This window comes from Saccopteryx bilineata, chromosome 10 (genome assembly GCF_036850765.1).
Source record: "Saccopteryx bilineata isolate mSacBil1 chromosome 10, mSacBil1_pri_phased_curated, whole genome shotgun sequence".
Lineage (NCBI taxonomy): Eukaryota > Metazoa > Chordata > Mammalia > Chiroptera > Emballonuridae > Saccopteryx > Saccopteryx bilineata.
Window position 1 is genome coordinate 13876000 of NC_089499.1, and position 17430 is coordinate 13893429.

General features: G+C 48.2%; 1 protein-coding gene across 9 annotated transcripts in view; it reads right to left on the minus strand.

The window, feature by feature from the left end:
• Nucleotides 1-1087: 1087 nt before the first annotated feature.
• The window catches only part of XYLB (xylulokinase), a 70464-nt gene continuing 54121 nt past the window's right edge, over nucleotides 1088-17430 (minus strand). For all 9 annotated transcript variants that reach the window (XM_066246085.1, XM_066246084.1, XM_066246086.1 and 6 more), the window contains 4 exons: nucleotides 16021-16079; nucleotides 14370-14457; nucleotides 11500-11594; nucleotides 1088-5829 (listed from right to left, as the gene is read on the minus strand). In XM_066246085.1, the coding sequence (XP_066102182.1) occupies nucleotides 5752-5829; nucleotides 11500-11594; nucleotides 14370-14457; nucleotides 16021-16079 (320 nt within the window). In that variant the 3' untranslated portion in view covers nucleotides 1088-5751. The remainder of the gene's footprint in view (nucleotides 5830-11499; nucleotides 11595-14369; nucleotides 14458-16020; nucleotides 16080-17430) is intronic.

The following is a 17430-nucleotide window of genomic DNA, read 5'->3' on the forward strand; positions in this document are numbered from 1 at the left end:
TAGACCTCCCCTGTGGAACTATATAATCTAGTGCCGTGTTTTTATTTGTTTTGTATTTTTCTGAAGTGAGAAGCGGGGAGGCAGACAGACTCTTGCATGCACCCGACCAGGATCCACCTGGCATGGGCAATGCTCTGGCCATATGGGTCTTTGCTCCATTGCAACTGGAGCCATTCTAGCACCAGAGGCAGAGACCAGGGAGCCATCCTCAGCGCCTGGGCCAATTGAGCCTTGGCTGCAGGAGGAGAAGAGAGAGATAGAAAGGAGGGGGGGAAGGGTGGAGAAGTAGATGGGCGCCTCTCCTGTGTGCCCTGGTGTGCCCTGGCCAGGAATTGAACCCAGGACTTTCACAGGCCAGGTGACGCTCTACCGCTGAGTCAACAGGTCAAGGCCTAACCTAGTGCTTTTTTTATAGGGTGGTCCTTTGACAATCTTTCCTATTTCTCTTGTGAAAATTAGGCTGTTTAACTGTCATTACTGGAGTCATTTTAGTAACGTTATTTTTCTAGGTCTTTATCATTTCATCTAGGTTTTCAAATTTATTTGCATAGTTGTATAGTCTTTAATATTAAAAATTGTTTTAATATTAAATTTTCACTATTATTTTTATGCATTACTGCTTTCTTCCCTTTTTGCTAACTAGTATTTTACCTATTTTGAGCTTTTCAGACTCAAAATACTGTTCAATTATTCTTTTTCCTGTTTTCTTCAATGGTTAATGTGTGATCTTCATATTTATGTTGCCTTTTGTTCACTGTTTTGATTTTTCAGTTGCATTTCTAATTCCTTTTTATCTGTTACGGTATTTGAAGCTATGTTTCACCTGCTACTACTTTAATGTATTCCATAGATTTCATCAACCATTTATTAGAGGCTCTGAACTTTTGGCTTCTATTTCTTGTTTACCACAAGAGTCATTTCATAGAAAATTTTTCTCCAGGTGAGACTTTAAAATACATATATCTTTTCTTTATTAACTTCTCATTTTATTGCATTGTGATGAAAGAAGGTTGTATTATTTCTGGTTTATGGAAATTACAGATGGTATAATAAAAGACCGATTTTTCTGAGTGAGAAAAAAGGTGTATTCTCTATTGTCATTCCTTATAAAGTGCAAAACTCCATATATATTCAGATTTATAGATTCTGTTGTAATCTATAGGTGGGAATCAAAGACTATCACTGAAAATTAACAAAGCAAATACAGTAGTTGAGGCTGTAACACAACTAGTATTCTTCGTTGTATGTCATAGCTTTTAACGTTATAATGTCCTTTGATAGGTCTAATTTTTCCTGAATTCTACCTTGTTAGACACATACATTGCTGTGTGCATGGTGCTACAGTTAGTGCATTTTTTTCACTACATGATCCATAGCCTTTATTATTGTTTGGGCATCAAGGGAGGTGTTTATTTTGTACTAGTGATTACCTTTATATTACACTGTTACCTTCATAAAATGCTTTGTCTTCCTTTTTCCTTATTGAAGCCTCAACTATTTGCTTTGTCAACTTTAAATGACACTGAATCACACGAATTGCCTTTGCAACAAAGAGCTCTTTGACTATCCTCTTCCTCTCTCCTTTCTTTTTCATTTATTTAGTTGTGTTACTTCTACCTTGTCAAAGCATATCCCATTTGATACGATTCTTCCACCCTTATCCCCACTTTCATTTTGGTCTTAGACCCAAAATTAAAGATATTCAATGCTCTCTACTAGTCCTTCTGCTTTAGTTTCTTTCCCCAATCATCTCCTAGGTGGTTGGAGTTTGTCTTTTAGTAGAATCCTACTTACTTCTTCCATTTAGTTGTGCACTCATTGATTGCTTTTTTTTTTTTTTTTTTTGTATTTTTTTTTCTGAAGCTGGAAACGGGGAGAGACAGTCAGACAGACTCCCGCATGCGCCCGACCGAGATCCACCCGGCAAGCCCACCAGGGGCGACGCTCTGCCCACCAGGGGGCGATGCTCTGCCCCTCCGGGGCATCGCTCTGCTGCGACCAGAGCCACTTTAGTGCCTGGGGCAAAGGCCAAGGAGCCATCCCCAGCGCCTGGGCCATCTTTGCTCCAATGGAGCCTTGGCTGCGGGAGGGGAAGAGAGAGACACAGAGGAAGGAGGGGGAGGGGATGGAGAAGCAAATGGGTGCTTCTCCTATGTGCCCTGGCCGGGAATCGAACCCAGGTCCCCCGCACGCCAGGCCGACGCTCTACCGCTGAGCCAACCGGCCAGGGCCTTTGATTGCTTTTCATATGTGCCTTGACCGGGGATCAAACTCCATGACCTCTGCATGCCAGGACGATGCTCTACCCACTGAGAAACCCTGCCAAGGGGTTAATTTTCGTTTGGATTATGTTGTAATTCAGTCTTCAAAACTGATGATTTTATCTCTTTGTTCATTCTTTCCTAAGTTTGGTCAGTTCCCTTTTCACCTATGCTCATTGCTTTTTGATTTTCCTTCTGAGGTTTTGAGTTTCCAATCTGTGGTATACTTTCCTATCCATAATTGTTTTTTAAAGTTATTTTAAAATTCATGATCAGGGGTTGTTTCCGTTGACTTCCTGTCTTTGGTCCTTTTTTACTGTGGAGTTGTTTCATCAGCTAGAAAAGTTATGATCTCACTGTTTTCTTCCGATATTTGGATAGATGGCGAGTTCCTTTCTCTGTTTGGATTTACACACTTACATGAACAAGGCAACTCTACACAGCAGAGGTCAATGCTAACGAACAGTGGCTTTTTCAATGTCTTGGTCCAATAACATAACATCAAGTTCCATCTCCAGCTCCTCACTTCCCTTTTCCATCACTCATCAAGCTGGCCAGTGGTTCCGCTCCCTTTGAAGATGACCTCATCTCTCTCGGAAGTGATGCCAGGGGTCCCATTCATTTTCTTCTCAACCCCTTCCTTCTGACTCCCCACTAGCCACTGCTCTGAGCCACCAGGCCTCAGACCCACTGGCAGTATGTTCCACTCTGGGTGAGACCACAGTTTGGTTTAACTGAAGTGCCAACGTCGGCCCTATGACAGAAGGAAAATCTAGAGGTGTTTACAGGAGGCAGATAAAAAACTGCTTTAGGAGTTATGAAAGAGAGACTCAAAGGAATGACCAAAATCGCCTGGTGACCAGATGTGGAAAGAGAAAGGACATCTGAGTTTTAGGTTTGAGTTCCTGAAGGAATGGATGGATGGCATCGCAGTTTCACCAAAACGAGGACGCTGGAGGAGGAGGTTCGGGGAAGAGTGAGAGAAGAGAAGTGGAGTCGAAGGGGAATGCTGGGAGGCTCCAGGGCGAGTTCTGGCTGCAAACTCAGGTCTTGGCCTTACGGATACGTAAGTCATCACTGAAGCCCCAAGAACAGATGAAATCATCCAACAAGACAGGACAGAGTGAGAGGGAGAGATGACCAAGAAGAGAGCTGGGGCCCCGCAAGAATTCTGTGATGAATGAATGAGTGAGAGGCGAGGAAAGCAGGAGAAAAGTTGGCTATCAGAAAGAAGTCAAGGAGAAGGATAACTACTGCAATGGATGAAAACACACAAAAAATATGCTAAATGTATCATTATTAATACTAAAAATAAAAACCTAGTTGCTATTAGAGGGTGCCTGAGAATCAACTAATTATTCTGAAAACTGGCAAAGGAATTTATTCTGCCTTTTCTATGTAAACAATACCACTGGATAACTGCATGGGGGATGTTTAATATAGAGGAGAATCTGCCCTAGCCGGTTGGCTCAGTGGTAGAGTGTCAGCCTGGTGTGCAGAAGTCCCGGGTTCGATTCCCGGCCAGGGCACACAGGAGAAGCGCCCATCTGCTTCTTCACCCCTCCCCCTCTCCTTCCTCTCTGTCTCTTTCTTCCCCTCCTGCAGCCAAGGCTCCATTGGAGCAAAGGATGGCCCGGGCGCTGGGGATGGCTTCTTGGCCTCTGCCCCAGGCGCTAAAGTGGCTCTGGTCACGACAGAACGATGCCCTGGATAGGCAGAGCATCGCCCCTGGTGGGCATGCCGGGTGGATCCCGGTAGGGCGCATGCAGGAGTCTGTCTGACTGCCTCCCCGTTTCCAGCTTCAGAAAAATACAAAAAAAATTTTTATATATATATATATATATATATATATATATATATATAGAGAGAGAGAGAGAGAGAGAGAGAGAGAGAGAGAGAGAGAGGAGAATCCTAGCTAATAAATGAAGAAGGATAACAAAACTGTATCTCCAGTAAACTAACAAAGTTAGGCATAATCATCACAGAAAAGACAGAAAGCCAGACATCATCTGCCTGCTGATGGAAGAATACAACATCATCGCTGAAGTTGTCTAACATAAAAATGAATATTACCATATGCATCTGATCAAGCCTCTAGGTCAGTGGTTCTCAATCATGAGCAACTTTGCTCCCGCACACCCACCAGGGGATATCTGGCAATACCCGGAGGCATTTTTTATTATCATGACTTGGGGAGGAATAATACTGGCATCTAGTGGGTAGAGGCCAGTGACACTGCTAACATCCTACAGTGGGCAGGGCAGCCCTCCAAAACAAAGAATCATCCAACCCCAGAAATCAATAGTGATGAGGTTGGGAAACCCTATATTAGATCCAACCACCGATTTATGGGAAATATAGAAGATAGAGAACATGTTAAATGACACCACAGGGATAGAATCAACAAAACCCAGAGTGTGGGAAATTCTCCCAATGATCCAGCAAGAGAACTGTAAAAGGAGAGAGAGGGAGAGAGAGAAAAAAGGAGAGAGGTAGGAAGAGGGAGGTGACCAGCTGGCCTCCCTGGGCCTCCCAGTGCTCTGCTGTGCCCGAGAGGCAGGCAGCCTGCGGCTAGAGCTGAAGCACATTCATCAGGTGTCTGGGGTGGGAGGTGGTGAGTTACACCAGGCGGGCAGGGGAGGTTGGAGGAGAGATGAGGATGGAGTGGGGACAAGATACAGAAGGAGGGGTGAGGCTGGGGAAGACAGGAAGCGGGGAGGCACTTGGCACAGCTGAAATGAGGGAGGAAGCAGCAGGGTCTGGGTGTGGGGAGACTCGGCTGGGTGGTCAGGGCTGGGGGAGAGGACGGATGGGGGGGGAGACTTGGCTGGGTGGTCAGGGCTGGGGGAGAGGACGGATGGGGGGGAGACTCGGCTGGGTGGTCAGGGTTGGGGGAGAGGACGGACAGGGGTCGGGGTCTGGGCTCGTGGCTGTGGGTTAGGGCTGGGGGAGAGGGCGGACAGGGGTCGGGGTTTGGGCTCGTGGCTGTGGGTTAGGGCTGGGGGAGAGGGCGGACAGGGGTCGGGGTCTGGGCTCGTGGCTGTGGGTTAGGGCTGGAGGAGAGGAGTGGCCAGAGAGTCAGAACTGAAGAAGGGGATGGGCTGGGGTCAGGGTATGTGACATGGCTTTGTGTCCCCTATTCTGCTGATTAAAGTCCCTAGATTAGCTATACTTCTGCTTTTGAAAAGGAAACAGTCACAATTTTTACTGGTGATATTCCAGGCGCTCAGTGTTATCCTGCCTCCTGAAATCAAGACAGGAAAAGAGATTGTTTTCCTGCCCCGAGCACAGGGACACAGACAGCCCGTTTATGTTCTGGAAGATGTGCTAAGGCTTCAAGGTGGTCCCTGCCGGGGCCGCAGCACGTCACGAGTCAGGTGGCAGGCACGCAGAACAGGGAAGAGGATCCTCGCTGTCCAGGGCCACGGCTCCAAATGGGATCAGCAAGTCTGGGCAGGCAGGATCACCAGGGCTCCCGGGCCTGCAGAACTCACTGCAGAAGGCCCGGGGGCTGGGCCAGGATTCTCTGCTCAAGCTGGGCATACCTTGGGAGGAGGGCAGCATAGACCTGGATGGGCAGAAAGAGCGTTTAGAATGAGGAGGGGAGGTACCTCTTCCATCTCTTTGCAACTTGGAATTTAAAATTTGTACATCTGCCTGACCAGGTGGTGGTGCAGTAGATAGAGCTTCCATCTGGGATGCTGTGGACCCTGGTTTGAAACCCTGTGGTCACCCGCTTGAGCATGGGATCATAGATATAACCCCAAGGTTGCTGGCTTGAGCAAGAGGTCATTGGCTCAGCTGGAGCCCCCCTACCCCCGGTCAAGGCACACATGGGAAAGCAATCAGTGAACAAGTAAAGTGCCGCAACTACAAGTTGATGCTTCTCATCTCTCTCCCTTCCTGTCTGTCTGTCCTTGTCTGTCCCTCTCGCTAAAACAAAATAAAACAAGACAAAATAAAATAAAATAAAATTTGTACATCCTATTTACTTGCAATTTAGTTTGTTTGCTGGACAAAAGAAAGGAAGCGTCAACTCATAAAAAAAAAGGAAATGTGACTATTCCCAAGCCTGTAGTTTAAAGACTTTTAAAAAGCAAATTATAACAGGAAGCCAATTTTTTAAATCAAATCTACAAAATTAAAAAAAAAAATTCTGGTGAAGAGACCTGGACACGGCTGTCTCACGGCCCAGCTGGTGGAGTGGCTGGTGCAGCCCTTTCGGACATCAACTTGACTTTACACCGGTATTAAGAAGGTTGAAAATGCCCATAGCCTTTAACCCAATGATTCTACTTCTGTGAAGCCCTCCTAAGGAATAATCCTAAATGCAGGAAACCAGACCCACCAAAGGTCTCCTTAGACACCAAGAAATATTCAGGCTCATAAAACTATCATGGACCACACCTTGGCTCCCAGGAGGATACTCTGGAGAAATGTACCTGTTGGCAAAGTGGGTTCGGGTGTGCCTCTTCAAAGGGAGACCACAGGGTGAGCCACACAGCAGTGCACACAGGGGTCCAGATGAGGGTCCCTTTGCCTCCCTGCCTTCTCCCTTCCTTGCCCCCAGGTTATAGCTCAGGTGCAAGGTGATGACATCCACATTGAACGGGTATAAGACCACCTGGCTTTGAAATATCATGTCCCACCGGGGTATCGCTTAGCACCACTCCCTGGGCAAGAGACACACCCAGAAGAACTCACTGCACTCAAGGAGGCCCTAAGGCCCTAACTATGACCCCCCAACAAGTATTTATTTATTTATTTGTTTGTTTGTTTGTTTATTTTATACAGGGACAGAGAGAGAGTCAGAGAGAGGGATAGTTAGGAACAGTCAGACAGGAACGGAGAGAGATGAGAAGCATCAATCATCAGTTTTTCGTTGCAACACCTTAGTTGTTCATTGATTGCTTTCTCATATGTGCCTTGACCGTGGGGCTACAGCAGACCGAGTAACCCCTTACTCGAGCCAGCAACCTTGGGTCCAAGCTGGTGAGCTTTTTGCTCAAGCCAGATGAGCCTGCGCTCAAGCTGGCGACCCTGGGGTCTCGAACCTGGGTCCTCCACATCCCAGTCCAATGCTCTATCCACTGCACCACCGCCTGGTCAGGCCCCCAACAAGTATTTATGGTTTTCCCACTCCAGGTGCAGTTTCCCAATTAAAGGCCCCTCTTTTTAAAAATTTAATTATTTATTTATTTTAGATTTTATTTATTTATTTTAGAGAGAGGGGATGGAGGGGTGGGGGAGGCAGAGAGAGAGAAGAGGGGGAAGAGCAGAAAGCATCAACTCCCATATGTGCCTTGACCAGACAGGCCCGGGGTTTCAAACCGGCGACCTCAGTGTTCCAGGTCGACGCTTTACTCACTGCGCCACCACAGGTCAGGCTTAAAGGCCCTTTTTACATAAGCAATGTTGCCTAGTAATACTGTTGACTTTCCTTTGAATTAAATCTCAAAGGAAAGAGAGCTAGAAAAGTAATAGAATAGGAAAAGAGTTTCTTAACTCTTTACCCACGTAGAGTTGATTATAATAATTGAAAAATAAGAAGAGCCTGACTGGTGGCAGTGCAGTGAACAGAATGTCGACCTGGAATGCTGAGGTCGCTAGCTTGAATGCGGGATCATCAACATGGCCCCAAGGTCGCCGGCTTGAGCCCAAGGTCAATGGCTTGAGCAAGGAGACAGTGCCTTGGCTGAGCACCGCCCCATCAAAACACACACGAGAAGCAATCAATGAACAACTAAAGTGACGCAACTACGAGTTGATGCTTCTCATCTCTCTCCCTTCTCTCTCTCTCTGTCTCACCAAATTAAAACAAAAAAGAAAAGAGCAACTGCTCTAAGACAGGGAAAATGCTCAAGTGAATTATGGTTCATCAGCCAGAGAAAATATTATGCAGTCATCAAAAATGTGTATGCGCATTTTTAAGAATGTAAATACTTATGTGGTGATGTAGCATTTTTAAAGTGCTACAATGTTATATATACAGCATGCTGCATAACAAATCCAAACCAAAAACCAACGAGGGGAAAAGGATGGGGGGGGGGATCGCAAAGAAATACAACCCCACATTCTTACCCTTCATTCATTTTTTTTTTAGTATATTTTCTTTTTTTTTTAATTTTTTATTTATTCATTTTAGAAAGGAGAGAGAGAGGGAGAGAAGAGAGAGACAGAGAGAGAGAAGGGGGGGAGGAGCAGGAAGCATCAACTCCCATATGTGCCTTGACCAGGCAAGCCCAGGGTTTCGAACTGGCGACCTCAGCATTTCCAGGTCGACGCTTTATCCACTGCGCCACCACAGGTCAGGCCCATTCATTTTTTTTAAAGCTGTTTTTTCCTGTGGCTCCCTAAGCCTTACCCGAGAAACGGTGCACTTCAGGTGACTGCGCGTTGTCCTACAGACAAGCAGCACTTGAGACCGTGGGCCCCGGATTTCCTCTGGACTCACAAACACCACTAGTTCACGCCAAACCCATTCCTTCTTAATTTGGCTTACTTAGCTTTAAAGTCAAGTACTTCAGTAAGTGATCATGCAATTAGGACCTGCTCTTGGTGCAGCCAGAGCAGCTGTCTGTGAACACAGAGAAAGCAAGGAGGCCTGCATGTCCCCTCCCAGGAAGAAACTGCAATATCGAGCTGAGCGCAGAGAGAAAACACCGTCACTCTTTCGAGTTCCCACCTGAGCACAGCACGGCTGGAGGCACCATGGAGAGAAGACAGGATGTCACCCTGCTCTCAAGGAACGTACAACCCAGTCCTCAAACAAGTCACCTATGTCAACAATCATAGACTTGTCACTACCTGCAACCTGGAGTTGAGAAGGATTCTGAGTTTACACGTGGGTTTAATGGTAAAGAGTGTCACGAGCTCTTCGTGACTGGTCATGGGCAAGCCAGGGAGGGTGGCGGTGCTCACACTGTCTGCTACCCGGGACGAGGCAGGTGCAGCGGCTTGTTTCCTTGGCTGCTCCCAACTACCTTCCTCCTTGCTGGCCTCCTTCCAGAGAGAATGAAAGAGCCAGTCCCTGCCCCAGCCTCTGCTATGACCACGTGGTAGTCTGTTGGGGAGTTGAGGGGAACAGACCAGTGTGTCTTAAGCAATGTGTGAGGAGAGAGACCCTCTGCCCAGTGAATGCAGTTGTGGGGGAGACATGATGTTTGGAGCAGCTGCAGACATCCTGCGACCATCTGGAGCACGTCTAAAGCTGCAGGATCCAATACAGTAGTCGCTGGCCATATGTGCCTTTGAGCACTTGAAATGTAACTAGTGCTCTAAGTACACACCAGATTTCAAAAGCTCCAAGCAAAAAAAAAAAAAAAAGAAAGAAAGAAAAAGGCAGCAAAATATCACATTAGCACTTTTTCTTAATGATTACATGTGGAAATGACAATATTTTGGACATACTGGATTAGACAAAATATATTATTAAAAGTAGTCATTTATTTCTTCTTACATTTTTTTTTTAATGAGACTGCTAGGAAATTTGAAATGAACCCCTGTGGCTCTCCTGAGGTTCCCACTGTCCAGTGCTCACTGGAGAACTTCAGGGATCATGACCCACTGTCCTGACACTGCTGAACCACTGAACCAACGCTGGAAACAGCCCTTAGACCTCCTGTTATGCAATAAAGCTAAAATAGTCAAGGATTCTCTTTAAGCCTCACAACTGGCAGGTTAAAAGGAGGCCAGACAGATGTTTTCCTCACTTCACAGATGAAGAGACAGAGGCTCAGTGATGAGGAGTGCTGCTCAAGGTCTGATCTGCTGAAGATCAGACGGGAAGGGAGAGGCAGAATAAGTCCGGAACCCAAAAGCCCTTTATCCCAATGGAGGACCTTTTTCCTGCATTGAGCTGTTTCTCAAACATAAGGACACACGACAGTAAATAATAAAATCTTGGGTATACTTATGTGTGTGGGTTACCCTGTCACCTGGGAAGCATGTGCTTCTGCTTGCCAGATATGCTGGGAACGATTCTCCTCGGTGTGTTCTATATGTCTGCAGACAGTGGATGTTTGTATAGCAGCCACGGAAGACAGAGACAGTGTCGCCCTCTGGGGGCAGAGGGAACATTCATTCATTTAGTTAGTTAGTTAGTTGATGGGGAAAATAAAGATAGGGTCTCCTATTGGGGCAAAGGTTAGGCAGCTTTGCTGGCCACTCCTTTATAAGGTTGGGTGTTTCTAAGCTCAGGGTCCCTCAGCTGTGACATAGTACATGCACAGTGTCCACCTGGGCCACTCTGCATCACCCCAGGGCACTTCAGGGCCCAAGAAATCTGAGGCAAGCATGAAGCTCATGCTGCCCTGATGGGCCACTGTGAATAATGAAACCCTCAGTCCGTGCCAGCCCTGCTCCGCTCCTGGGCTGCAGGGCCTTCTGCAAACACAACGGTGTGCGGTGGAGGCTGTGGCACGCCACCCAGACTGCCCTGTAGGAACGGAGAACTTCCTCTCCCAGCCCTTGGCTGACGGCTCCCCTGTGGGAGTGATTCAGCTATAGAGAGCTGCCTTACCCCATCCTGGGGCGGGGGCTGCAGCCTACACGCAATGACTGGTTGACACGGGGTATAAAGGCCTGGCCCACACACCCCAAACGGGTAAAACTCTAATGGGTCGTCCCAGCTTCAGAAGTTCCTGTACGGACGGCTGAGGGCTCCAACGAGACTCACTGCAGCTAACCTCCTCCCTCTGCCTAGTCTTCCTCCGCCTTTCCCTTCCACAGGCTAGATCCCAAGAGCACCTTTCAGAAATCTGCAGCCTTAATCGACATTTTAGAGTCTGCTTTCCAGGGAGCCTAACCTGTAACAGTGGGACCTGTCTCACGGGGATTTCCTGGCCCGAGCAACTGCACAGCTGTCTTAGATTCAGACTTCAGATCTGAGTACCAGAAACCCAACATGCCGTGTGCTTAAGTGACAGTCTTTGCAGCGGCTTCCATAACTGGTGAAATGAAGGGCTTGCCCTGCGGCACAAGCAGCAACGGAGATGTGACCAGCAATCTATCCGACCCCTGGGGCTCTAAACCCAGCAGTCTCTGTGAACCTCAGTTGACAACCTGGCTTCTTCTGCTCTGGTACTTCCACAATTAAAACAAAAGGAGGATTTCCCTTCTCATTGAGCACATCAGCATGAAAGCAGGTGACAAAGAAAAACTTACTTTTGGGGGGAAAACAACCCCGTTGGTTTTCACAGTGCAAAGGCTATAAGCCAGTTCTGATGGTATCTCTCACCTGAGAAGATCCTGGGTGTGGGGTAGCAACTAATCTGGGGTTTGGGGCTAACTTCACAACCTCTGAAAAAGGCACATCTGTCCCAGCTGCAAGGCCTAGAAGGGAAAGCACATGTCATGTCAGCGTGTGTTGCAAACAAGGACGTTAACCGGAAATAGCACTTTATCTCTGGGGTGATAAAATGTTCTAATACTGGACTACGGTGATGGCTGCACAACTCGGTAGATTTCCTAAAAATCACTGAATTGTACACTTAAAACTGGGGAATTCTGTCATAGAATCATTCCTCGATAAAACCATTAAAAAGAGAGAGAGAGAGAAATGTCAAGCGCAGGCCTCTTCAGCAGCGCCGGGTTTGTCTCGCTCACTGATGGCACCTGTCACAACCAGCGGCTGAACCCTGACATGTAACAGAAGGGGAGGGCCACCTGCCTCTCCCCCCTCCTATTACCAGTCTCTTCCGTCATCTGCCCGTCACTCACTGCATTCAAGCGGCCTAGGCGGCTTTCAGTTCCTCCTGCCTCGGAGCCTTTTCACCGTGTGGAATACTCTTCTCTTTCTACCCACTTACTCTCTTCACCAATGAGGTGCAGGCAAGAACATCACTGGCTCAGGAAGCTCCTTAACCCTCCACGCCTAAGCCCCATCTGCTTCCCTCAGAGCCTTTCCCACAGCTTCCGGCCACAGGTTTGCTGACAGTCCCTACCTTGCTCTGTGGGGTTAGAGACTGGGTCTCCAGGGGAGCTCGGGCACCGCCCACACTACCAGCATGCGGGAGGCGCTCAGTAAACACTCACCTAACCAACCAATGGCTCAGCTGGAAAAGAGGGAAGGCTGCCACAGGGGGCCAGAAACAGTGAAGCATTTCTAGGCACCTGGAGGAGTGGTATTGGATTGACAGGGAAAGACACCACCACCAGGAGGGCCCCCCGGAAGAGGCGAGGTCTCATTTTCTATTAGAATGCGAGCATATCCCTGCTCGGAGCTGTATGGATGAGCAAAGAGAATAAGTGTGTGTGTGTGGGGGGGGCAGTGGGGAGATTAATGGAAAGATCTGTTCCCTTCCCACTCGTTCACAGACTGGCTGCGTGTGGAACTCATCCCCCAACCCAGCGGGGGGGAGAGAACAGGTCTCTAAGTAAGTGGCTGAGGAAAGGAAAGGAAAAACGAGAGAGAGCCACAGTGCAGCCTGGCAGTACGGTCCCTCCCGCAAGTCCTTCCCCTGCTCTGGCAGAAGGAGACCCCAGGCTTCTTGCGAGCAACACTGAAGGCTGGCAGATTTTGCAAGTGTTTCCAAAGTTCTGGAGACAAGTATACTGCGCACAAAAATGAGGAGATATTTCAAAGTGAATATGAAGCGGTAAAATATCCCCTAATTTTTGTGAGCAGTTGAGTTTGAACTGAAGAGTCCTCTGCCCAGCCGAGGTCACATTCTGTGGGAGGACAAAGCAAAGCCCTTGCTGGACATTGAGGCCTTAGAAAATGATCACCTACTGAATTCCCTCGGGGGGGGGATGTATTTAGGTTGGATACGGCAAGAAAATGAGCATAGGCCTGTAGGAGAAATGGTAGAGTGATAAAAAAAAAAAAAAAGAAAAGAAAAAGAAAGAAAAACTCACAGGAAAGTACAAATAAAACCCAGTCTTAGGTAAATTTTAACTAAACACATGACAATCTGGAAATAAAGTGCCCAGTGATTGTGATATGAAGTGGTGCGAGGTGGACAGGGTGTGGAGGGAGGAGAACAAGAAAGAAGTGAATTATTAAGAGGAGGATATGGTCTCAAATTAATTCTCTGTGTTGACAGAAATAAGTTTTAAAAGGTGCGTTTAAAGAGGTAAGAGTAAATGTGTGAAGAATGAAACTTCTAGAAGGAAAAGACAAAGCCCTTCAAGCGCAAGCGCAGCCTGAGCAGGCAGAGGGCGGAGCAAATGGACCAAGTGGAAGGAGGAACACCCGCGTGGGCCCCAACTGCTCAGGCCAGAACTTCCCTAGGTGGGGAGATTCCTTCATTAGCCCGAGTGAGGCTTTCATGCCGGCCCAGGGGGGCTGTGGTGCTGTCCAGGGTCCTGAAGTGCTTGGCTCTGAAGCCTTCACAGTTGTCTCAATTTCCTGCTCTCGCTGATGGCTCTGGACTTCATCCACCTCTCCTGCCCACCACCTGTCCACACCCAAGCCCGCGTGTCCTCAGCATGCCCTGTGTCCTTTCTCAATGCCCCAGTGCCGAGCCTGACTGTGACCAGGCCTCATCCAGTGACAACCCTGCCTCTTCCCCCACTTTAAGTAGAAAATAAAGAAGTAGAAAATCGGGTTTGGGCCCTGGCTGGTTGGCTCAGTGGTAGAGCGTCGGCCTGGTGTGCAGAAGTCCCGGGTTCGATTCCCAACCAGGGCACACAGGAGAAGCGCCCATTTGCTTCTCCACCCCTCCCCCTCTCCTTCCTCTCTGTCTCTCTCTTCCCCTCCCGCAGCAGAAGCTCCATTGGAGCAAAAGATGGCCCGGGCGCTGGGGATGGCTCCTTGGCCTCTGCCCCAGGCGCTGGAGTGGCTCTGGTCGCAACAGAGAGACACCCCGGAGGGGCAGAGCGTTGCCCCCTGGTGGGCGTGCCGGGTGGATCCCGGTCGGGCACATGCAGGAGTCTGTCTGACTGTCTCTCCCCATTTCCAGCTTCAGAAAAATACAAAAAAAGAAAGAAAAAAGAAAATCAGGTTTGGTTCTCGCCTGCTGGGAGGGAGAAAAATAAAGCCGCAGCCCGCAAGATTTCACTGTGCCTGAGGACTGGGTACACCCCACTCTCCCCTTCCCACCTTCCTCGGCCCAGCCAGAGCCCTGGCCTCTTCCGGAGGCATCTTTTCCCCACCCATCCACCTACCGTGGAAAGCTCGGTACGCAGAGCCCACGCAGGCCGAGTTGGCAGTGTCTATGACATATACTGGGGCGCCAAACACGTCAGCAAGCACCTGGAAAGGACAGAGGTTCTGACTGTGGCAAGTCATTGCTCAGAGGGGAACACGGACACGCGGGCACGCACTTTCCAGGCCCTCTTTCCTCACACGTCTTCTGATGCCTCCGTGCCACCCACCTCTACTGCCTTACAAGGGGTATACTTGGCCTTGCACCCTGGTGATAAAAGGTTCAGGATGACCTGCGGGCAGTCTCTAGTGGGGGGCCACAGCTCTCCAGGTCGTCCCTGTACTGCTTAAGCATTTTATCAAAAGACAAGGAGGAAAATTTAGGATGTGTGCTTAGCAAATGGTCAGAACGGAGACAACTGGGTATCAGACTCATTAACAAGCCCAAAACCAACTAACAAGGGGCATGTTTTATAGCAGGGGTCCCCAAACTTTTTACACAGGGGGCCAGTTCACTGTCCCTCAGGCCGTTGGAGGACCGCCACATACAGTGCTCCTCTCACTGACCACCAATGAAAGAGGTGCCCCTTCCGGAAGTGCGGCAGGGGGCTGGATAAATGGCCTCAGGGGGCCGCATGCGGCTGCGGGCCGTAGTTTGGGGATGCCTATTAGGAATAAAGATCAAGTTTTCCATTTAGGCCCCTCAAATAAATTGCATACACTTAGAATGGAGGAAATATACTAAGAGCAGCTCACTTGGAAAAGACTTGGGGGGGGGGATCCCACAGCTGGACTGGTACGCATCCCTCCCCAGGCTGCTAATGGTTCACAGGTGCCTCTCCTTAAAAGGACGATTCTCAGCTGACCAGAAGACTCCTCTCACGGGAGGCTACTTTCACCTCTCCCCAGAGTGACCAGTTGGCCCCCTCACCCCAAGGTGGAAACAAGTCTGTGGTATATAATTCCTGTTCTAGATCTCCCATGGATGGAGCTAAAGCTGACTCCAGCCCAAACCACATCCTTGCTTGCCCTTCTTCCCCTGCCCTGCCTGCACCTCTCACTCCCTTTCTCCCTGGAGAACACAGCACTTCAGAAAAATGCCCAGTGCAGACTCTGCTTCTAGAGGATCTTACCTAAGACAGGTATATTACAAGTTAAGAGTTGATGTCATTTTCAAACAGCTAAGGTAGCCTCAGGCTACACGTGAAAATACTCAGTGTTCCAATAAGACCATTACAGCCTCTATTACAAGATGTAATAGCTTGATTGTCAAACATTTGCAGGTTGATTCCAATTTTGGTCACATATTTCTAGCAGAATGGAGGACCAGAAAGACAATGACAAAATCTGGTATTATAAGAGGAATGATTGGGGAAGTCAGAGATCTTTAAGTTGGAAGGGAAAAACTTTTAGGAAGGCAAGAGTACTGGCTTGTGTTGTCGGGTCTGACACGTGGGACAGGCAATTTCTGTGGGGCTACCGAGGCCAGTGCTGATATCATCAGAGTTGAGTTACACAGGGCAGTGGATCTCAGCTGCGTCTAAGACAACTTTCTCACAGTATGAGCTGTAAGGCGACAGGCTGGCTCCCTGGGAGAGGAGTGAGAACAGAGGCAGTCCTACTGCTGAGTGTCTGGCTCTTAGAAGTAACAGACAGGGAAGAGGTCCTTACTTGCAATATGTCTCTGTTGTGAGAGGCTCCTCCAGTGGCCAAAATTTTCGTCTTGGGCACTGCAAGGAAAGCGAAAAAAAAAAAAAATGTAATGGCTATGACAACGCCCCAGGCAGAAAGGCTGTTTTCCCGTGTCCTTCAGCCACAAGGGGCTGGTGTGGGCACACTGCTTCTTGCTCATCATACAGGATGGGGGTTCTGTGCCTGCAGGCTTGTCCTGTGAAATCTGCTTGTGAGGCTGCTGACCCACCTACCTCTCACTGTCTTCACTTTCATTTCTAATTAGTAAAAAACAAACAAAATCTCACAACAAAACAGGAATAGAAGGGTCCCTACTTAAACTAAGGAAGGCTATATATCCGAAGTTTATAACGCACATCATTCTTTTTTTTTTTTTTTTTTTGCATTTTTCTGAAGCTGGAAACAGGGAGAGATAGTCAGACAGACTCCCGCATGCGCCCGACCGGGATCCACCAGGCTGCCCATCCTGGGCGTCGCCATGTTGCGACCAGAGCCACTCTAGCGCCTGGGGCAGAGGCCACAGAACCATGCCCAGCGCCCGGGCCATCTTTGCTCCAATGGAGCCTTGGCTGCAGGAGGGGAAGAGAGAGACAGAGAGGAAAGCGCGGCGGAGGGGTGGAGAAGCAAATGGGCGCCTCTCCTGTGTGCCCTGGCCGGGAATCGAACCTGGGTCCTCCGCACGCTAGGCCGACGCTCCACTGCTGAGCCAACCGGCCAGGGCCCACACATCATTCTTAACAGAAACAGACTATCTCTTGGATCACTCTTTTTGAGGGCAGCTAATTGCCATGTCTTGAAAACATTCAAGCTATAGAGAAGTCTACATGGTGTGAGGATCAGGGGCCTCCTGCCAACAGCCAGCTTGGAAACAGATCCTACAGCCTCAGTCAAGCCTTTAGATGACTACAGCCCTAGATGACATCCTCAGCTCGGCCTCAGGAGACATCTCAGAACCAACAACCTGTGTGAACCCCAAATTCTTGACCCACAGAAATTGTGTGATACATGTTCTTTGTTGTCCCAAGCCACTACATTCTGAGATTTGTTATACAGCAATAGATAACCAATACTAAGAACAAAATAAAGATTCATACTATCCAATACACTATTATGTACTACTAGCTATTCTAGGCAGTGCTATAAAAAAAAACAAATAAAACATAAAAATTGAAAGAAGGATACAACTACCATTATCTACAGACATATAATTTTTCAATAGGCCATCTAGAAAAATTGAAAATAGTCACACTCATAAAAGTTGAAGGCTCTGGCCTGGTAGCTCAGTTGGTTAGACCATTGTCGAGAGACCTCCAAGGCTGATTTGGATCCCCAGTCAGGGCACATATGAGAATCAACCAATAGAAGCATAATAAGTGGAACAACAAATCA